At 50.5% G+C, this 23417-nt stretch overlaps 1 protein-coding gene across 2 annotated transcripts in view; it reads right to left on the bottom strand.

Moving 5' to 3' along the window:
• The window catches only part of Fgd5 (FYVE, RhoGEF and PH domain containing 5), a 102317-nt gene that overhangs the window by 73140 nt on the left and 5760 nt on the right, over positions 1-23417 (bottom strand). For both annotated transcript variants that reach the window (XM_040737969.1, XM_040737970.1), the window contains exon 2: positions 18395-21056. In XM_040737969.1, coding sequence (XP_040593903.1) covers positions 18395-21056 — 2662 coding nt within the window. The remainder of the gene's footprint in view (positions 1-18394; positions 21057-23417) is intronic.

Raw genomic sequence — 23417 nt, 5'->3', positions numbered from 1 at the left:
GATATGCCATGTTAGGACACTCATGATATAACCAGGGAGAAACTTTTTAGCCCCATTAGAATTTTATGGGGCACCAGCATAAGTGGAGCCTTTACTGGAAGAAACTGTGTGTATCCTTGCCTTATGCAGTTACCCATTGCTGATTCGTCTGCAAAACTCACTACAGTCAGTCTCTGCAGAATGTTTGCTAACTCAGAAAGTGTCCTAGTTTGCCTTTCCGTGGCTGTGATAAAACACTCAGACCAAAAACAACTTGGAGATGAAAGGGTTTATTTTATTTTATCACTGAGGGAAGCCAAGGAGGGAATCCAAGACAGGAGTCTGGAGGCAGGAACAGAAGCAGGGCCACGGAGAAAAGCTGCTTCTGCTCAGTGTACTTCCTTATACAGCCCAGTGGGCAGGGCCCTTGTCCTTTATTAGCAGTCAACAAAATGTCTCATAGACCAATCTATTGGGGATGATTTTTCAGCTAAGCTTCCCTCTTCCCAGATGTGTCAAGCTGACAAGCAAGAACGGCAGTCGTGGTGAGTTCACTAACTCTGGTGGGCAAAAGAGTCGAGTGAAATAAACAAGTGAAGACCCTGGGTGCATGGCACAGCCATGACCATGTTAAATGTCCCATGTATCATACTCTACAAGAACTCATGGTGGGTGTAGTTGCTTTTCATGTTCAGCTCCAAATACACTTTGCTAGGTATTGGGGGCAGAATCCAGTGCTTCAGAAATGCTAGGTAAAACATCCATCCCTGAGACACTACATCCTCAGTCCCTTTAGGGTTTTTAAAATTTGTTTCATTTAAAGTTCTGAGGCAATTCCCTACTCTGTAGCTCAGGCTGGCCTTAACTCACTCTGTAGCCCAGGCAGGACTTGTGATCCATGTCCCAGCTTCCCCTAGTAACCACCAGTCCCAATCCAAACATACTTTTAAATGTGTACAAATACGCTGGAAAACTTTAATGGAGGTGTTTTAAGACAGTGTAAGCCTGGAAACAAGTTGATAGCCATGGGTAGTTAAGGAGATGCTAGACTCCATGCAGTCTCTAAAAAGAGCGGGGCAGAACTATGTGGCCTATTGAAGAAGGAGTTCTATAGGGACAGGGTCGGCTCCAGAAAGAATATCCAGTGTGCCTCCAATAGTGTCTAGAAAAAAAGGGAAAGGATGTATATACCTAAGAAGTAGGGTTGTACAGCTTCATGGTGTGAGCTCCATGGCATACACATGGACATACAGAGGTCAGAGGACAACTCTGGGAGGCAATTCTCATCACCTACCTTACAGGATCTGGGATTAAACTTTGGGCATCAGGTTTACACACAACTGCCTTTACCTACTGAGCCATCTTGCCAGTCTACACATGACCTATTATAAAGCATTTCAAATGTTTTCTGCACCAAATGGGCTGACTTGGTGCCTCACCCCTACTGGACTATCTCAGCCGTGGCCTTGGGCTATCTATGCCCACTCCTCCACATCTTGATGTTAATCAGATTATCACAGGATGCTCCAGAGGAGGACCTGTCCTCATAGCAACCAGCCTCCCAGGACTCAGATAGCATCTCAGGGCCCAAGCCATAGCCACTAACAGTAAGCAATATCGGGTCCACAGATGCCCTCCCCTCTGTGACTGTCACATCTGGTCCTCATGGGGTGCCCTCAAGTTCCACAGTCACATGGTCATTTCCTCACCAAAGAGACCAAGACTCAGTATGATGAATTCTTCTGGCCAGTTAGGAAGTAACATAGAATATCCCCGAGGTCTGTGCTTCCCACTCCAGTATTGAGCAGGAGGGGAGGTCCTGGAAAGGCAGGCCTCCTTGGTACAACAAAACCTCTACAAATCAAACATCCGATTCCCCTCTGCCTGCATTCTTTCTCTGTGTGTCAGTGAAGTTAGGGCCATTTGACACGGAGCAAGCAAACTGTCCCAGGACAAGACAGCCTGTGAGCAGTCTGCTTAGAGCTAACACTGGTTGCAGAGGTGAAGCAGGATTGGGTTCATGGGAGGCTGCTCCCCACCGTTTGGGGTGGGGTGCAGGATCGGGAATCTCACGTAAAAGTTTGACTACACCTGGACCATCTGACCACACTGTCTTCCACATTCTCTTTGTTTGAACTAAAACATCGGTGACTGGCCATCACTCCCTTTGGGAGACAGGAATTAGGTCCAGCATGGCTTAGGCCCAGCAGCTCACGTGGGCCTGGTCTTCGTGACTTAAATAACAGGATTCAGATGAGTCTTGATGCAGGGAGACCAGTACAAAGAGAGACCTTTTAGACTGTTATATTTTCCTCTAAAGCTGGATGTGAATCTTTGGCCTCAGTGGTATAGCAGTAGAGGCTCCTCTGGGACCCACACAGTTGGATAGGCCAGACCAACCACAGGTCTTTAAAACTGAGAATTTACTTGACCTGGTGGCTCACATCTGTAATCCCAGAATCCATGCTCTGCTCTCTGACACCTTGACACCAGTCCAGTGAGAGACCCTATGCAGTGTACCCAGCTAAGCCACATGGTTTCCCAGCTACAGAACCAAGAGAGGGAAATGAACACTGTTTTAAGCCATTAAAGGTGGTAAGCTGCAGCAACTGGAAGAAAGTGTGCCACCCAAGACTCAGTCAGCATGGCCCTTAGGGCTACACGGCCAAACACTCCATTGTGTAAATTGGAAAACAGAATTGAGGGAGTGGGGCCGAGCAGGAAGGGTTACTGGACAAGCAGCAGAGAGCTGCAGTGTCTTGATGTAAAACAGGGCCAATCCTGCCTCTCAGAGGGAGACCCAAGTTTCTCAGCCTAAAACCAAATAGTGGACCAGAAATAACACCTTATGAATGATGATAATTGGTCACTTCAGAAAATCACTGCCTCCATTTCAGGGGCATGGGCTGCACATGAATGAAAAGCAGCAGGCCTTCAGAGCAAAGGGGCAGGCGGGACGAAGGTTAAGACTCAGGGGAGGCTACAAAATGCAGGAAAAGGCTGGTTCTGAGGCCAAGACCCCTTCAGCACCACCCTGCCCCCAGCCATTAGCTCTAATTGGCCCACTCAAAGAAGGCTAATACATGCCTGTCACCAAGGCACTGTGGGTTAAATGCAACTTGATGAGGCAGCCTTGGGGTGAGCAGTCCCCTCTCCTGGGATAACTGGGAGGCCCGCCAGGCCCCAGGCTCTGAGGACATTGTCTTCCTCGGCCCTCCACTTTCTGCAACTGTCGGGGGTTGAAAGGCTCATAGTTAATCACTCGTGTTCCTGCGGAGGCTGGAAAAGGCCAGGACAAGTCAATCATTCTATACAGAAGGGCAGAAGGTAGTGGACGCTGGGGTAGGTCTGGCAGGTGACATGTTGGGCATCCCCAGCCTCTCCTCCTCCAGGCAGGCCTTGAGCTGGGGCTCTCTGTTTCCCCAGTCTGTCCCTGCATGGGACAATCTGCCACTGGGCATCTGTCCTCATGCACACTGGTGCTCCTCACATTTGCAAAACCTCACCATCAGTCTCACCAGATTCTCAAGTGCCCTGGGAGTAGCTCAAATGCCAGTAGGAAGTCTGGGGATGCCTCTAGGAATACATTCCTTCATGCCTGACCACTTTCCCTGCCCAGGGTGCAGAGCAAGGAAAAGGGTCAGATCTGTTCTTGCAGGAGGCATAAAGAGCCCTCAGTGCCACAGCTTCCTGTCTTTTCAGGGCAGAGCCTGCAGTGAAACGCTCTGGACTGCAGCTGCAACCCTAGCCTCGGCTCCCCACACCAGGAGTGCCAGATCCCCGCTCTAAGCCCGTTTTCTTCTGCTTCTCCTTGCACCTTGCTTCCAGGGACCTGGCTCACAGGCTGGTCGCCAGCCTGGGTCCTCTTCCTGTCCCCCTGCCTCTGCCAGCCTTTTCTGCCAAGTGGCTCCTCTATCCTGCTTCAGCAGGTGCTTGCAGAAGGAACAGTCTTCGGACTCCCCACCCTTCTCAGGACATGCAACATGGCTGATTTTGGCTGAGTGAATGCCATCAGGCATTTACAACTGTCCCTTCCTGCAGACTGAACCCACCAGGGGAGGACTGATGTTTGGCAAGAGACTTGGGGTCAAAGTCTGACAGGTATAGGATGTGTCCCTCTGGGATGACATAAGCCTCTCACAATACAGCCTTCAGAATACACCAGTTGATGTGAAGGTCTTTAACCTAGTACCAAATGGACCCCAAACCCTCCTCAGAGAATACCAAGGACACAGGAATGAGCTATCAGTGGTGGGTAGGGAAGAGACTCCGTGAACACACAGGTGGGCAGGATGAGAACCTAGGGGAGGAGAGGAAAGGACTGTGTGCCCCCTGTGGAGTGACCAAACCCCCCTTTCAGATGGCAAACTCCATGCATCGCCCTGCTGTCCCACCTCCCCTCTGCATTTACAGAGCAGCCCAGCTCTCTCCCCTCTCTGGCCTCAGACTCCTGTGTGCAAGGATGCTGACAGGTCACAGAGTAGCTCTGTGTTCTCCTCGTCACATCCTTTAATAAAGGTGGGGGCCTTCAGAGGGTCAAGGCTCTTCATTGCAGAAAGTAAGCAGCTGCCTGAACTCTTGATCCCAAGACTTGACTGACTCACTCTGCAGCTCTGAACTGGCCTTGACCTCTGGTCTCTGGCCAGCAAGGAAGTTTGCCTTTGGAACAGGGACCTCCTTGGAAACCAGATGGAGCATCATCTGTGAGGGGCTTCCCTCAGGGGGCATGATCAGACACTCCCAGCACTGACATCATCCTTCTGTCTTCCATGACCACCCAGGACAGTTCCAGGTGTGGCTGAGGCCTGCACACCCTAGGTCAGAGCCAGGGTCTGTTCTTGCTCAGAAACCAGTGTCAAGACACATGGCACAGGGCCTTGCAGCCCTGTGCTCTCAGTCCAGGGCTGCCCCCTGTAAGCAGTGTGACCCTGCTCCGAACTCCAGAAGCTTCAGGTCCTTCCTGCTGTCTCCTGTGGAGTCTTATGTAACCCTCACTTCTTCGGGTCCCTCTTCATAGGCACAATTGTACCAATATTGTTAATCCACATACCAAACCCTAGTTTCCCCACAGAGCCCAGTTGCTTCTGTCACCCCATGTCCAGTGAGGAGCCTGAGGTATTCTGGGAGAGCTGCTAACCGAAGCCTGCCATAAGAAACAGACTCCTGGCTCTAATGTCCTCTGTCTGTCCCTGCTTGCACCTCCCTGGAATCCTGAGCAAGGACTCACAGAGCCAGCAGAACTGAGTAACGTGGACATGCTTTGCAAACTGTAAGGTGCACGGGGATGTGCTGCCACCCAAAGGTTCCAACTTTCTGAGCATTCTAGGTTTACTATCCAGGTCTGAGAGTCATGAAAGGAAGTCCCTGGGCCACCCTCTGCTCATCCCCATGGCAAAGGTAACTCAGACAACCCAGGGCAAAAAGAGGGGATGGATGGCTCAGTGCTGTGGGCATTCAGTCTGCCCATCTGCCTTCTCCACCACGGGATAGCTCAGAGACTTGCTTTTCTCACCTATGAAATGGGCTCAGGACACTGGGACTACCAGGAAGCTCAGTGACTCAAGACGGCTAAAACAGCGGTAGGTGGCACAGCCAGGGCATGGCCTTTCCCCTACACATGGATTACTTTATTTTCATTCTCTCTTTTTTTAGTTTATTTATTTATTTATTTACTATTGGGTGACGCATGTCACAGGGCATGTGTGGAGGTCAGAGAACAACCCTGGAGAGTTGTTTCTCCCGTTCCACCATGTGGGTTCTGGGGATCTAACTGAGGTCACTGGGATTGGCCGCAAGCACCGTGCTCACCCACTGCGCCATCTCACTGCTGACCCTCGCTGTCACACTTGTAGCAGGTGGCGAGGCGAGAATTATACCCCTGTCACTGACTTACACTCCGCTGCGCCTATGAGTTCTCCCCAACAGAATGCAAGGCAGAGACACAAGGCAGGAGGCCAGGCTCTGCAGGCCACTGAAAGAATTCCTGGTGAGTATAACGGAAACACGTGCTCCCCGTGCTCCCCGCTTGTGGCTCTTCTTAAAGGAAGACAACCCTGCTCTTCTGAGATGAGATGGGGTGTTCCAGCTGTGCTACTCAAACTCACAGGAGGAGTCACAACAGTTTGCCAAGAGTGTCACCCACAGACACAGCAGTGAGAGCACAGAGCACAGCTTCCACACTCTCGAAACGCCCAGCAAGCGTTCAAACCTCAAAACAACTCCAAAGATAATACCATTTTCCATTTTTCACAAATGAAGAGATTGAGGCACAGAGATGTTACGTAAGTCGACCTAAGGACACACAGGACATAGAGGGTTTGAGCTCAGCTAGTTACATGGCCCTAAGGAACACACAGGCGGCCCCACAATATACAGGTTCACATGACTACAGCCCTTGTTAGCAGCTACTTCGGTGCTGCAGCCCTCGCTCCCGCTGGCCATTCAGTGTGGTCTTGCTAACTGGTGGTGCAGGCCTGTAGTCCCAGATGCTCAGCAGCTGAACAAGAGGACTGGTCTTCCTGGGCTACAGAGTGAGTCCAAGGCTCTTCCATGCAACTTAGATCTTATCTCAAAAACTGAAAGGAAAGGAGGGCAGGAGAGGGGCACTTGGAGTGTGCTCATCTAGTAAAAGCACTTGCTCTGCAATTCTGACCACATGAGTTCAATCCCCAGGACCTACAGTAGCAGAAGAGAACTGAGAGACTGTCTCTTGGCTCCATAGTCTCTCTCTCTCTCTCTCTCTCTCTCTCTCTCTCTCTCTCTCTCTCTCTCTCTCTCTCTCTCTGTTTCTTACATACAACACACACACACTAAATAATAAAACTTAGATGAAAAAAAGGGGGCTGGGGATTCATGTCAGCAACAGAGTGCTTGCCTAGCATGTGTGAGCGCCGGATTCAATCCCTAGTATGGGAGGGAGGGAGGGAAGGGGGAGGGAGGGATGGAGGGGGGAGGGCAATGATGCTCTGACTTCCTACATCTTTTGCTTTCTGCTTGATTCCTGACCAAGTCAGGGAGCTCATCACCTCCCAGAATAGCCCAGCTGGACATGTCTAATACATCAAAGTAAAAACTAAGATGCTGTGGAAAAATCCTTCTGTTCACTGTGAATATACATCGCTGTGATTGGCTTAATAAACAATGCTGAATGGCCAATAGCTGAACAGGATAAAGCTGGGCGGGAAAGCCAAACTGGGAATGATGGGATACAGAAGGGCAGAGTCTGGAGTCACTAGCCAGGTGCAGAAGGAGCAGGAGATGAACGTGTCATGCTAATAAAGGTACCACCACATGGCAGAGCATAAATAAGGAATATAGATTAACTAAAAATATAAGATCTAGTTAGTAATAAACCTGAGCTATTGGCCAAACATAAGTCTCTGCATGGTGATTCCGAAGCAGCTCCTGGGATGGGAAAACTCTGCCTACACTAAGGTCCTTGAGTAGATTCTACTGCATTACTGTAAGGCATGACTTGGGGTTTTGTAACTTGTTTTCTTAATTGATCATGGAAGCAAGTCTGGAATTTCAAATTCTTGGGTCATGCCTTAACCTGGAGAAATTCCCCCTGAGCTCTAGCCAGGGCTCTGGACCAACCCTGTGTATGTGGAGAGCTGGTCTGTTTACATGGAGACCAGCCACATCATCACAGAAAACAATCTCTGCCCAAGATATTCGTCCACAGGAACAGGGTTAGAGGCCCATGCTGTGCCTCCAAGCCCAGGGAAACTTTCTGCAACAACTGACATGGCTCTTAGGCCCAGAGCCACCTACATCCTGTAAAGGCCATGGCTTCTGGGTATTCTCAAGGAGCCAGACACTCTTTCCCCAAGTAGAAAGATACAGAAGACATGGGTAATAGGTTATCCAAGGGCTTTTCCCAAGCATGGCCAGCCACTCTGAGGAAATGTCGCTTTGCACATAGCTTGTGCCTTTAACCCTGTGATGGTGGGTGTTAATTACTCTCTCTGTATTTGGATTTGGGGGGATGGTTATACTGGGACTTGAACCCAGGAACCTGCACACACTGAGCCTCAGCTTCTGCCAGAGATAGGAACAAGTGAGTGCAGTAGTTGTAAGTTGCCTTATTCTGATGACATTCTGAAGACTGGAGCTCCACTGCAGCTCCCTACCTTCACCAAGCAAATGAACATCAGGTCCAGCTGGCAAGCTTTCAGAGGAGGTAAATCAGGAAGAGGGAGGAACCTAGACCTCTAGACATGCCCCTTCTGGTCCTGGTTCCAGAACTCGCTGCCTTACACAGCCTGCCACTAGCAGAACCTCAGTTTCTTCCTCTGCTATTGCCAACAGGACAAGTTGAACGCATTGACACCCATGGAGTGGGTGGGGTCCTTGCCACACAAGGAGGAGTGTGGTGCTGTGAACTGCAGGGGAAGATTGTGGCCCTACTGTGGATCAGCTAAGTGACTCTGGCTGCTTAACTTGACCATGTCATGCCTCAACTTCTCGTCTGTTCATACACATGCAAAACAGTCTGTATCTCATGGTGGTAGTTAATACAGAGCCATCCACAGTGTTAGGGTGCACCATGAGCTCTACAAGGCTCACAAGTACGGCAGGTACCCCTGTAAAGCACAGGCTGGCATTGGAAACCCAAGACAGTGCTTGACATGTGTCATCTACAGCTACTCTGGAAGCCCAGAGATGAAGTAGAACAGGAGGGACAAGTGGGGCTCCGGTCCCATGAAAGGAAGGGTCAGAGCCGATGTGAGTGCATTCTCTCCTCAGGCTGTGCTGCCCACCACCATTGGGCCACGAGTGGCAATCAAACTCCATCAGCCACCCTGAGTTCCTCTACACCAGGGAGTCCAGAATCAGAGTTCTGGACCACTCTGAGCCATGCATGCAGCTGTGTCGGACAGAGCACCATCATACCACACAAGATGAATCAGCTGGCCTTGACACCATGCCTCAACCCCCAGTCATTCAGACACTTCTCTTGGAGGCTTCTGTTTCTCCATGGACACTGACTGTGTAGGCTCGCTCTTGTTCTAAAGCCTTGCCTAGCTCTCCACGGCTCACAGAGGAAACTGCTTCCTACAGAAGAGTCCTTTTCAGACTCCTCCCAGTTTTTTCACCACCTTCCCCTCCTCTGACAGAGTGGCTGAGTCAACACCATTTATAAAGTCACTCAGAGCAACTCAGAACTACTCACTCCAGAGCAGTCAGGAGAAGAGACACCTGAGGCCAAAACAACACAGCCAAAGACAGACCCGAGGCTTCAGTCCACATTACAGAGAGCAGAGATCCACTCCGGTTGGCAGACACGCTCTGCTGTAGCTTCAAATGATCTGTCAACCTGACTGAACAGAACATCCCCAGTAAAACAGTCCTGAGTGTCAGTATGATGGGGACAGCTTTGGATTCTGTGAGCCAGCCTTCCATTGCTGTAATTGGCAAGTGAGAGAAACAATTTCTGAAGACAGAAATTACTCTGGCTCAGCTTTGGGAGGTGTCTTAGGATTTCTGTTTCTGTGAAGAGACACCATGACCATGGCAACTCTTAGAAAGGAAAAACATTTAATTGAGGTAGCTTGCTTACAGTTTCAAAGGTTCAGTCCATTATCATCATGATGTAATCATCATATGATATGGTAGCATGCAGGCAGACATGGTGCTGGAGACAGAGCTGAGATTCCTACAGTCTGATTTGCAGGCAACAGGAAGTGGTCTGAGGTACTGGGCATGACTTGAGCATATATGAGACCTCAAAACCTGCCTCCACAGTGACACACTTCCTCCAACAAGACCACACCTACCCCAGCAAGACCATACCTCCCAATAGTGCCATTCTCATTGGGGACGATTTTCTTTCAAACTACCACAGGAAGTCTAACTCATGCTTCATTGGCCCCTTTGCTATGGTGAGTCAGGAATCACAGCCCTTGTACAAGGTGGAGCAAAGCTACTCACCTTGTGGTCAGAGAACAAAAGAGGAAAGAGAGGAAGAGCCTGTGTGTGAGAAGACCTCCTATTGGCCTCACTACTTCAATTCTCACCACTGGGGCTGGGCAGACATCACTGGATAAGTACTCACCATGCAAGCCTGACAACCCAAGTTTGGGTCCTTGGAACCCATGTAAAAGGGGGATACAGTAGTGCTGGCATCTGTAATACCAGCACCCCGAAGGGAAGAAGGCAGCAGAGACAGGGGAGTCCCTGGAGGCTGACAGGCCAGACTGTGAACAAGGAAGGACCCTGTCCCTATCAAGATGGAAGGTGAGGAGATACCCAAGGTGTCCTTTGATCTCCGTATCTACGCCGTGGCACATGTATACTTCCACCATGGGCGCGTGAGCGCGTGCACGCACGGGCGTACACACACACGTGCGCACACACACACACACACACACACACACACACAATCCACACCATTCCCAGTAGCAGCAAGTTGAGGGCCAAGCCTTGAATGCATAGGGGTCACCTCGAATCTAAAGGCCAGCAGAGCCTCATGTCCCTGCAGAAATGTCTCACTCAGGTAAAAATCCAAGGTCCTGTCTGTCCAACCCCACTCTCCCTGCTGCTTCTCACATCCGGGTCCAGATAACATCCTTCCTTCTCAATCTCAGGATGGAGGTCCTCCATCCCTGCTGTTCCTTCACCTGGAGTGCCCTTTCCTTGAGGACAGCTGACCACTGCCCTGTATCCCCTCAAGCATCACCTCCTCAGAGAAGCCTTCCCTGATTGCTGGGAACATCTCTGGCAACAGCACTCTCTAATTAGCGCACAGCACTTTTTTCTTTCTCAGAAGCTAGGAAGGTCTTGTTGGCCTATGGCATGCATATTTGTGGCCTGCTTCTCCTGGGGGCCAGCAGCAGCTCTGCTAAGTGAGGTCCCAATCTGTCTCCCCACTGCTGCCTGAAAGCTCAAACAGTCGTGGCAACAGCACGGCACTGAACGCATACCCGAGCTACCAGTGGCTTCTTCCTGGATAGGCCTGGTGCAGGACAGGCTCGTCCCATGGAGCAAGTAGGGACAAGTGAGGGTCACACAAAGACAGTCTGGAACAAAGCCCCTTTCCTCCTCTGGGGCTCAGCTGGTCACGGCAACCATTCTGCACATTCTACCAACGGACTCCTACCACGAAATTGTCTGCTATTAGCTAGAATGATTCCCACGTCTTCCCACAGGGAAGCCCTGACTTTATGAAGTGAAAATCACGTCGTGATTAACAATCACGGTTTCATCTACATTATAGAGAAAAAAAATGGTCAGGGGGAGGGGATTAATATCACGCTAGTGATGTTCCAATAAGCGTGTTCCTGACACAATTTTCTTATTAGGGACGTTCCTTGTAAATTTTATTGCATTTAATTAAAAATTATTGCTAAAAGAAACAGCTGCAGATGGTCTTATTTTAAGTCAGAAAATTAAAAACTGAATATTCTCATCAGTCAATTTCAACAAGCCACACGGCTGCGTGCTCGCACGTGCTGGTCTTGAGATTCTGATGATCTTTATGGCAGTTCCAGGTCCCTCCGACGGAATTTAATGAAAGCGCTGCATGAGTTCATTTGTCAAAAACATAATGATAGCGGAAGGCTGCTGAGGTACGCCAGGCTAGGAGATGCAAAGGCCTGCCACATGGCTCTCAGCACCATGGGGCCATCAGCAGGAGGCCAAGCCGCCACTCTCGCCTACTTTTACTGAGGCTACAAATCACCTTTGTTTACCGGGACACAGGGAACAGCAGTGGCTGCAACCCCGGTTGTGGATATAAGATGGAAGTGGTCTGTAGTTACTGCAGTGCATGCTGGGGTGCATGGCTGGGTGGGGCTGGAGAGGCCTTGCTGGCTTCTGCACTAGACTTCGTGGTCAGTCGGCCTGCAGACTCACCTCCCGCAACCTCAGGGTTATTGTTCGGCTTGTTCTTTTTTAACTTCCATGTTAAAGGGCTTGAGCTCTTATGATTCCTTCCTCTGTCTTTTATGGGAAACAAACCCAAGCCTCATTTATTTGGTACTGGACAGACTGTCCGAGATTCACAAGAGAAGAGGAGGACACGACAGGAGCCATCTACAGGAAACCAGAATTGACTGATGATGAAGGAGGGGCTGCACATGTCCCGGAGACAGAGTCCCTTTCCTACCCTCCCCTTCCCACAGCATATCGAGCTTCGTCTTCATCTCTTGTGAGGGGACCACAGTACCAGCCCTGGATTAACACAGCTGCAGTGTCTCTTTCCTCTAGGCCCCACCCGCCAGCAAAGTGGCACTGTCCTGTGTGAGGCTCGCCTTGGCTTTCCTGCGCCGAGGTGCTCGCAGTTGTACAGCCTGTCTTAGAGTCGTCCCTAGCTGTCCCACACACCTGACACCCCACCTCACAGCCACACTCAGCCCTCCAGACTCATGACCAGGCTCTGCTTTCCCCCAGACCTCCCCTGTCCATCACCATCCTGATCCTCTACCAAGAGTCACCTGATGTCGCCCCAGGTACAGGCTGCTCTTTCAGGACTGGATACACTGATATCCTCCTGGATCTCCTGGCCTCCAAGTGTCCCTCTGCCAGCTAGACCACAGGCACTGTGGCTTTACCCCACAACCTGGAGAGAGATGAAGGGACTAGAGTCCCACAGGTGTTTGTAGTAGGGTGACCACACTAATCCCTATAGGAATTGGACATCGGGGAAAGCACACATCTGAGTTTAATCCTTTCCATCAGCCTCCTCTCTGCATTCACCATGTCTACCATCAAGGTGAGTGTTTTCCATAATAGAGGCCTTGAGGCTGCTTCTGAGTAGAAATGAGTTGTTTCCAGTGAGTCTGATGTTTCTTGATTGTTCTTGCCTGTCTGTCCTCTGTCCATATGTGGAAATCTCACTGTTCTGTGCTATTCTTCAAGTTCCTCCTTTTCCTTGGTCCACCCTTCTCCTGCGTATTACTTATCATGGGATCTAGTGAAAAACAACTTGCTTCTCACATGGACACCCATTAACCCATCAAGGCAGCCCCTCCCTGCTTGTCCCAAGCCTCCTCGCCCACACGAAGCACAGCAAGGTCCTGCCTGCCACTAGAGTGTGACTGGCACTCTCTGTGGCAGGGGAATCAGGGTGAATTGAGCCTTGTCCCTCAGAATGTCCAAACACACAGACCCTGTTCCCAAAACTCCCCTGGTGATCGGGAAGATCCCCGCAGGTAGCAGGACCCAAGCCCAGAGCTCCTGGTTGTCCCTTAGGCACAGGTGGCCACCAGAGGACAAGGGTCCCCACCATGGTCTAGAGCCAGGAAGGATGTCTGGGCATATCATTAGCACATCACCAGACAGGAAAGCACATCTCTCCTCTGCATTGTCTGGAGTCCTCCAGACCACTGAGCAAGGGTAGCATTGGGAACGAAGCTGGAGCACCCTCTTTTCTCCAGGGAGCCCCTCAGCACGTGTCAGGTTAGCAACACCAGAATGTGGCCTTTTCACCATGGAAAACAAACGGCAGTAGAAACAGCCCAGAATGGAGAGTCAGGCCTGGCTTCCAATCCTGGTTTGGTCACTTACTCTCTATGTGACAGAGGACATCCAGTTCAGCAAGCCTCAGTCTTCCCATCAGAAAGTGGGGACCGGTGAGTGCAGGCTAGTTGCATGAAACAAGATATAGTCTGGCTCTGGCCATCACCATATTAGCAGGCTCTGGGTCATCATGGAATCATGACCCCTGGTCCTGGTACTGTTGTCAGAGACAGTGCTGCCCAGCTCTAGATTAGTACTGTTACCTGCAGTCCTGGGCCTTCCTGGGAGCATCAGAGAAGATAGCACTACACTCCATGGCCAAAATTCCCCAATCTAAGACCTTGCAAAGGAGACCTGAGCACCAAGGCATACATAGGCAGAAAGGGGGTGGGGAGAGAGAGACAGACAGACAGAGAGACAGACAGAGACAGAGACAGACAGACAGACAGACAGACAGACAGAGAAAGAGAGAGAGAGCACCAGCCACACCCGTAGGGAAGGACCCTGATCCTCCCTCCCAGATGCAGATGCAGCACCTCTGGAATCTGAAGGGGAAATGTCCTTCTGTATATATGTTTTTCTTATTGGGTGATGAATAAAACACTGATTGGTTAGTAGCCAGGCAGAAAATACAGGTAGGGCTTCCAGACAAGGAGAATGCCAGGGAGAGGAGGCAGAGAGATACCACGGGGGAGATACCATGTAGTTACTGGGAAGATAAGACACGTCAGTGTTATCTGGTAAGATAAGGCCATGTAGAAATACATAGATTAATAGTTATGGTTTAATAATTAAGAGAGAGCTAGCCAGTAAGAAGCCTGAGCCATTAGCCCAACAGTTTCTAATTAATGTAAGCATCAGTGTGTTTATTTGGGGCTACACTGATGCAGGACCAGGAGGAGCAGAAACATTGTCGACAGGAATCAAGTTCAAATCCTACATCCACCACTTAACAGCAGATGCTTGCAGATCACCTGACCATGATTCAGACTCAATGTTATGAGTCTGACAAGCATCAGGAAGGCCACAGAAACAAGATGGCGTGGCTGAGAAGTCTACATGCACAGCAGCAACTTGCCAGTATCTGTGTGGATGGTCAGTATCCCCAAAGCAGAACACTGTGTGACAGATGGACAAAGGGAGAAGAGACAGCCAACACTACAGAAAGGATGCAGCAGGACCTAGGGAGTGGGCACAAGGACAGTCACTGTCAAACTTGGGGCTTTTTAGTGCCTTGAATATTTCCACAGTAAACCTTGAGGTTGACACAGAGGAGCAACCTGTGCTAAGCACAAGGCTAAAAGAAGCCAGCTCATGACCAAATAAGAAGCAGGAAGACCAGGCAGGCTGAAGTGGGGTGTTTAGGACAAGGGACCATGATGCATGTTGGGTCAGATCAGCCTCCATTGGCATGGGAAGCACCTGAGACCATAATCTCAGACTGGTCACTTAACAAAGGACAGTTCTTTTCCAGGCTCAAAAGTACCATGTCACCCTAGAAAACCAGCTCAGTTCCCAGCCTGTGAACCACAGGTCCTGTGGGAAAGCTGCAAGTCTCCAACAGACTCCTGACAACTGAGGCCACACAGCATCCTGCTGGAAAGAGAGTCTGTTCAGGAAAACAAAATGTATCTACTGGGGATACATTTCAAATTAAGAGCTGGCAAACAGCCGGGTGTTCGGAGGCCTTTAATCCCAGCACTCAGGAGGCAGAGGCAGGCGGATCTCTGTGAGTTCGAGGTCAGCCTGGTCTACAGAGAGAATTCTAGGACAGCCTCCAAAACAATACAGAGAAACCCTGTCTCGGGGGGAAAAAAATAGGAGGCTCCTATTACTTCTCTACTCAAGTGTCCCCTTTGTGCTTGGGGCTAGAAGGAAGCAACTGCAAAGAGGAAACTTCCTCATCGCCCCTGGCCCAGTCCGGGCCAGCTTCAGGTCTATAGCCATGTCCTAATCCTAAACACCCAGGTCAACCCCAGGTCAACTAACTTCCTTCCTTCCTTCCTTCCTTCCTTCCTTCCTTCCTTCCTTCCTTCCTTCCTTTTTTTGAGACAGGATTTCTCTGTGTAGCTTTGGAGTCTGTCCTGTCCTGGAACTCACTTTGTAGACCAGGCTGGCCTTGAACTCACAGAGATCCATCTTCTGGGATAAAAAGCATGGTGCCACCACAGCCCAGTGTCAGCCCTGTTTCTTGGAGGAACACACTTTCAGTGGAAAGCAGCTTTGGTTCTAGGCAACAGGTGCCCTGACTCCTCTGACCGTAGTAAATCGAGTCTAGAGTGGCCAGGACCAACCTCGACCTGATTCAGAAATCACACCTGAGGTTCACAGCCTCACAAGTAACAATCTCAAGCCAGATTGCCCCTAAGCTAATTTACTTGTTTTTTAAATCTAATTTTCCTAGTACTTGCTATTTACTCAACACCCCGACGCCTCCACACAGTCACATCAAGTTTTCTTTATCTCCTTTTATAGGTGAAGATAAGCTGACTTGAACAAGAAAATTTCCTCTGTATAGAGACAAATGGGGTACACAGCCAGTTCCTAAGCACAGGGCTCATCCCGGGACCTTGGTCAGGATGCATCTCGGGAGGGTCCGGCCCATCATCTCCTTCAGAGCTCTCAGCAACGACCTTGCCTTCTGACTCTCACTCCAAACAAGGCAGAGGAAGGGCCTCCCTTCGACCTGCCTCATTTGCTCTCCAACCCCAGGCACCCAGCTGCACCTGTGTTCTGTGTGCCCTCTGCCTCACTCCCAACCCCCATTCAGGAAAAGCCCCACACCAGCCTGGGCCTCTCACCTGTCCAGGCCTGCTGTGCCTGGAGCAGGGATTTTCTCCTGTTTTCATCTGTCTCCCAACAGGAAGGGAAGAGAACTAAGCTCTCTGACTGACTGGCATTGAGAGTCACCCAGTCAGGTCCCTGGTGGAACAGAGGCTTGAGAGCTTCTGCAGTTCAGAGTATGATAGTTCAAGACCCTTCAGACCAGGCCCTGGCTGCATCCCCAGATGTAAGCCAACAAGGAAAGCAGCCAGCGCAGTGCCTGGCTCACGGCGCACAGTCGAGACCCAGTACCATTAGCATTTCTTGGATATTTTACTCCCTACTGTGGACCTTTCCTTTTATGTCTGGGGGAGGAGAAAGAACAGAAGAGGACAATGGCCTTTGCATGTGGCTAAGAGCCTGTGCGCTGCACAGCCCCATGGGGCATCATTTAGACACACTACAGGGGGAGGAGCTATCTGTGGGGCTCTACACAACACAACCTGGCTCCCCTTAGCATAGCTCACTACAAATTCTTAAGTCAAGAGTTAAGAAGTCCAGTGTAGATGCTTCCCAAACGTGTTGTGAGATCTTAGGCAAATCCCTTTTCCTCTCAGACCCTCGGTTTTCTCTTCCATAGCAGAACTCAGTGGTGTCAGAAGCTTCCTTCAACGATACAATTGTGATTCCACAGAAGTGTGACTTACTCTTTGAAAGGCTGTCACCCCAAAGGTGAAAGCAGCCAACTTATCTGCCTCCAGTGAAGAGAAGGTGTGAACAGGGTAGCGATAGGAAATGGGGCACAGCTTTTGCCTCAGTTACAAACAGGCAGTGGTGGTGTACGCCTTTAATCCCAGTACCCAGGAGACAGAGACAGGCAGATCTCTTGAGTTAGAGGCCAGCCTGACCTACATAGTGAGTTCTAGGTCAGTCAGGGCTACACAAAGAGACAAAAATCAAAACAAAACTTTCTATTATTCACGGTGCAAGGGAATGTGGGAAGCGGTAAGTTCCCAGGGGCTAGAGAAAGTCAAGAACCAGCTAGCTGGGCAACTGCGTATTACGCCTGAAGATTTTCTATTTCAAACTTGGTCTTGTTTTCACCAGTACTAAGAGGTGGAAACAGGGCTGGACCTAATTGGGGCCATGTGATAATTATTAATGAAACAAACCAGTCAGGTCCAGTCTCTACCCCTCTCACTGTCTACATTAAACTCAGCACCTCTCCAGTGCTGGAGTCTACTGCCATTCACCTCCAGTCACAGAAAGAACTGAAAGAGCCCTCCTCACTCAGCCTGGGAGAAGATGAGCCCATGTGGAGCCACATGGAATACTCCTGGGAACAAAGTGGTAAACCTTCCCAGTCTACTCCAGGCCAGCAGCAGCCATGACTCTTTCTGGTTCCCTTACAGCTCCCCAGACATTCCTGGCAGCAGTCACCAGGCAGGCAGATTGGTTTAGCCCCACACACAAGAAAGAAGCCTGGGACTCCTCTATTAAACTGAGCCCTGGGGGACAGTTGATGGCTGTCCCCAGAGTGGCGTAAGCACACAGGGTGAAGTGTGTCCTGTTAGAGCTGCAGCCACTCTAGGTAAGGGAGGGGCTTTCGGCTGGAGGGAAAGGAGGCAGAAAACCCACTATTGCTCCATTTCCAGAGTGTTCCACTCCCACTTTCAAAGTGATCCGGTGTTTTTTCTTTCTTTTTTCTTTTTTAAATCAGCCTAGACGCACCTATTCAAGACTTCTGTTTAGAAATTCAGCTCCAGGCACTGTGGGCTATTTGGACAGTTTAAATAAATTGTCTTTTCTAGTTCTAGGTATACACAATAAGAAGGTATCAATCAATTAGGGCATTTTCCTGATGGTGAAAGATATTTAGTTTGGCAAGTTTCCAGAACCTTCTCTCTTAGCTGCTTTGTGTGTATGTGTGTGAAAGCAATTTCCCTTAGACATGAGAACTGTCTCCTTAATAATCAGCAGCTTTATACTGTAGTCTAGCACTCTAGTGTGCGAAACATGAGCCCCATTTCACAGGTGAAATGACAGTTGTCCAGAGAGGTAGAGCCACTCACCCCAAGTCACACAGCTAGAAAGAAGCAGGGCCTACCAAGCATATCCATCCCGCTCCCGTACCTTAGCTGACTCAGACAGTTAGGCCCAGACTCTGAGAAAAGACCTGTCCCTCACGTACCTCTCGGCTTCCTGCTCTGAAGTCTGCTGCTTGCTCTCGAAGGCGTTGAAGCTGCTCATGTCCACATAGCCATCATTTTCGTTTGCAGTAGACAGGGCTCTGCTCTGCTCTTCAAACAGCTTTGTGAAAGTTCCAGCCCGCGTCGGCCTGCGAGGCGGGATCTGGATGTTCTCATAGTCCGAGTTCATGGCTGGAATGTTCTCATAGTCCGAAGTGTCAGCGTTGGGGAATGAAATGGACCGCGGCTTGGTGAGTGGCAGGGGCAGGAAGGGTGGCCGGGAGCGGTCTTCGAAGGACTCTACCCTGGACACTGTCCTACTGAAGGGGACGCCTTTTCTCTTGCCATCCCTGTAGAAGATGAGGGAGGCAGGGGAGTCAGAGGCCCGGAGCTTCCCGGTGCGACACTTGAGCTGGGGGGAGTTGCTGAGGCTTCTGCGGTCGAGTTCCAGGACCCTGGCCGGGCCGTGGTAGCTGGACTCGGAGGAGGACCTGGAAGACGACATGTTCATGTCCATGTGCACCTTGTTCTCTGCCTTCTTCCTGAACGTCAGCTCCAGGAGACGCTTGAAGGACGACTTCTTCTTCTTGGAGGCCTTGTCCAGGGTGTCGCCATCTATCAGGAGTGAGGGTGAGCTCTTAGTGATGGGTTTCTTCGTGATGCAGGCCAGGTCGAAAGGGGGTGGGATGTCAACCACGGAGGATGGCGTGGAGGTGCCACTGGATGGCAGGTGGCTGCGCTGTGAGAAGCTTCCAGAAGAGCCAATGGCGCCTGGCAGAGAGAGGTTGTCTTCTTTCCTCCTCACACGGTGGCTGTCCAACCCAGCCCCCTCTGGCTCCCGGAACATGGACAGGGGACTCTCCCGGCCTTCCACAGAGAAGGATCGTGGGTACAGAGTGAATGCTCTGGGTTTGGCTGGCAAGGCCCGGCCAGACTCAGGGGGCTTCCCCTCTGGCAACATACCCATCTTTTTCACCTCCTCACTGGTGTCTCTGGTTCCCACAGCTGATGAACAGCCTTCTGGTCCTGTTTCTTCTAGAACAGTTTCTGGAACATGACCAGCCACCTTCCCAGAGTGGGGCCGGGCCCTTGTGGCAATATTCTTCCTATCTACAGGAGCCAGGCCACCCTCAGAGTCCCCTTCCTCCCATGTACTGTACCCACTCCGAGTGCCTGACGCAGCCTGAGTGTCTGACTGCGCTCCCTCTCCAAGGTTCAGCAAGCCAACCCCCATCACGTAGGGACTGTCGAGTGCGTCGTCCATGGCATCCTCATCCTCTGGCATGACCACCACATCAGGGACAGGCGGCGCACATCCAGCTCCATCCTGCAGGGAATCCTGCTGGTTGAGTGAAGGGTGGGTACCAGGAACCTCCTCTGTGCAGATCCCACACACTGGCTCCTGCCCCGTGGATGACTCGGAAAGAGAATAGATGCCATTGCAGAAGGAGGTGCTCTCAGTTGGGAAGAGTTCATAGGGACTTTCTGTGAGTGTGGGTGCAAAGTCTTCCTCCAAGCTGTCGCTCTCAAAGGGAATGATCTGGCAGTTCTCTTCAGCAGGGTCCTCCTGCACAGGGTCGCCACCCTCTCCAGGGTCCTCCCCCACCTGCGTGGTGGGTAGTGCAGTTTCTCTATTGTCGGCTTCCTCATCGCAACCAGGTGGCTCCTCCTGGTCTACCTGGCCCCCTCCTTCTGCAGCATCTTCACAGTCCTCCTCAAAGACCTCAGGGCTGTCAGCTGCCACCTCTTGCTCCTGGACTTCTGGGGGCACCTCCTCATTTTCAGGGGATCCCACAATGGTATCCTCTGTGTCCTGTCCAGTGTCCGGGTTGGGCTCCCCAGGTTGTGTGCTGTTACATCCATCCTCATTATCCTCTTCTACCTCTCCAGGAGTCTCGGGGGGCCCTGGCTCCCAACACGGAGCTTCAGGGGACTCAGAGCAGACATGTGTGAGAACACTCTCTCTGTGGAAGGGCTCCTCTTCATCCCAGGGGCCACTGTCATCAAGGTTGTATGTGTGCTCCTTCACCTCACTCACGGACTGCTCCTCCATTCCTGGGCCCCGGTCACAGTCCTCCTCACCTCCCTCACTTTCTCTGCTGAGTGCCCCTTCATCTGGGGGTGTCGGGGTCTCGTTTGTCTCAGGACCATGATCACAGTCTTCCTCACCTTCCAGAGTGTGGCCCATGCCTTCCTCGCTGTCTCTGCTTGGTGCCTCTTCACCTGGGACTGCCATGTCCCCCTCAGTTTCCATCTGCTCTGTACCGTGCTCCTGGACTTCCTCCTCAAAGCCCTGCTCCCCAGTAGCGCCATCCATGGGAGCATCCTCACTCTGTGGAGCCCTGGGGACCATGATGTATTCCGCATCGGTCTCCAGCTCAGAGCAGTTCAGGGTGGAATGGTGCCCATCATACAGGCCCCGGTCCTGGCAGAGCAGCCGCCCATTGCTGCACTTGCTGAAGCTGTTGTTCAGGTACACACCAGCTCCATACTCACTGGGGCCAGTCAGCCGGGGCTTAGGAGCGATGGGAGGTTTGGGGCCCCTGGACATGGAGTTGGGACTGGGGAAACTGTCAGGCCTGGGTGAGCGGGGAAACTTGGCTACTGGCGTAGAGGGACTGGTGGTAACCTTTGGCTTGGGAGCAACTGGTGGTTTGGGTGAATCTGAAGGGCAAAAACAGAGAAAAGAAAAAAAAACAACACAATTAAATTCTACTCAGCCTCTTTTTACACAGCCTGGTGACCGGAGGATGGAGGAACGCTCCCAGCTCTGTAACCTGTCTTGGGCTTTCATCTCCTCTACCACATCCTCGAAATCCTTTAACAGGGCTGAGGACGAAGCCTCTGTAACACAGTGCTGACCCAGTGTACAAGAAGCCTTAAGTTTTATGCCCAGCACCCTATGAGCCTGTAATGCCAGCACTGGAGATGTAGAGGTTGGGGGATCAAAAGCTCAAGGCCATCCTCAGCAACATAGTGAGTTCAAGGCCAGCCTGAGCTACAAGAGACCCTGTGAAAAAAACCAGAAACCCCCTGACCTAATAGTAACAGTTCATTCTGTGAGTGGGGGAACAGAGCTTCCTCCACAGTCCAGCTAACAAGAACCAGAGGACAGAATCCCAAGTGCCATGAACAATGTGTCAAGATCTTCTCATTCATTCACCAAAAACTACTTATTGAATGATCTCTGTGTGTCCTGCCACCATGTGAAAAAGATGAACTGGACAGAGCTGGTATTCATCAGCACCCTAACCAAGTGTCCAGCACTACAGATGAGAGGCTTTCACCAGCTCCAGCAGAGAATCCGCTGGGGAGTTAGAATAACAGAGAGGCTGTAGCTCTTTGGGATGCTATGGCTGAATTGCCATCATTTTATCCCTCCCAAGAATGACACACCAAGGACACATGACTCTGCTGGGAGCTTCAACTGAGAAAGTTTGTATGTTTTCAAAGTGTCCAGTCAGCACCCCAAATATCATGCAAGAAAGGAAATGGTATATAACAGCATGGGTAGCTGCAAAAGGCTATGTCCCTCAGGGACACTGAGGCCTGCAGACTGGTGGATAAAAGATGTGTAGAGCACACACATATCAGGACTTGGCCAGGAGTAACTGTCATGATTGGGAGCCCCTGGAAGAAGGTGAGGCCCTGGGAAGTTTTTAAGAATGATGTAGGACGTGTTAAGACAAGAAACAGACAAATGGCACAGCTTCTGAGGTTCAAGTCCTGTGTCTCTCTTGAGCAACTAGTAGGGCCTGTTTCCCAGATCTCCCTCCCTGGTCCTCACACCTCAGTCTATATTTCGACAAAATGAACTTTTCAGGCATGTAACTCCATGCTGATACCTTCACTTCAGAACTGAAGTGTATATTCAAGTGGGCTTGAGTCCCCCCGGCCCCCAGACAGGCTTCATCCTCAGTCTATGCTTGCTGAGGTCTAGGTGTGGCAGCAGTTTCAGATGTCAGGCTGGCTCCTGACCCAGAAGAAGACACAGCAGAGGGCTGGAATTCCCTCAGCAAACAAGCCTCTTCCTCAGCCTTTGAGCCCACTTATGTGTTTTAGCAGCTACCGCAGTTCTAATCAAGCATCACATCTGTCATTACATATGATAAACATGATACATGTATGTGATATACGTGAAAATCTTAATATGTAGCCTAGGCTGATCTCAAACTCATGATCCTCCTGTCTCAGTCTCCTTAATCTGATATTACAGGAGTGTGACACCATGCCCAACTCCATACATATTTTTAATTTTCTTATAGACATATTATAAAATAAATGTCAGGTATGGGGACCCATCCCAAGAGCCCACCTACTAAAAAACCTGAGGCAGGAAGATCATTTAAGTTCAAGAGTCCAGCATCCATCCTGGATAACACAGAGAAACCACATTTTAAAAAACAAAGTGAAATAAAAGTAGGTGAAAGTCGCTTTCACAATCTAATCTAATACCAGTGCTCAAAGGCAGGCAGATATGTTAGTTCAAAGCCAGGCCCACAAGGTTACCTAGTGAGACCCTGTCTCAAAAACAAACTAACAGCAGCAGCAACAACAAAAAACACACTATATTTTACACAGCTCCATATATCCAAACATCACAGGACACAGTAGGCATGCCTGTTATCTCAGAACTTGAGAGACAGAGGCAGAAAGATCAGGAGTTCAAGGCCAGTTACATAAGACCTGTCTCCAGAAGAGTGGGAGCCTGGGGAGGCAGCCCAGATGATACAGTGTTTGCCATGCAAGCATGGAGACCCAAGTTCTATGCCCAGAGTTCACATTAAAAAAAGGAGAGATGTTGGCAGTGTGAGCTTTGAATCGAAGCTCTGAGGAGGCAGAGACAGGTGGATTTCTAGGATTCATTGTCCAGACAGCATAGCCTACTTGTCAAGCTCTTCACCAGTGAGAGATTCTGACTCAAAAGACAAGGTCGATGGCAGCTGAGGAATGACACTAGAGGCTGTTTTACACACACACACACACACACACACACACACACACACTTGTTGAAGTTCAACCTAA

The sequence above is a fragment of the Mesocricetus auratus genome, unplaced genomic scaffold, assembly GCF_017639785.1.
Source record: "Mesocricetus auratus isolate SY011 unplaced genomic scaffold, BCM_Maur_2.0 Super-Scaffold_100676, whole genome shotgun sequence".
NCBI classification, from domain to species: domain Eukaryota; kingdom Metazoa; phylum Chordata; class Mammalia; order Rodentia; family Cricetidae; genus Mesocricetus; species Mesocricetus auratus.
This window is presented reverse-complemented; position numbering and strand designations above follow the sequence as displayed.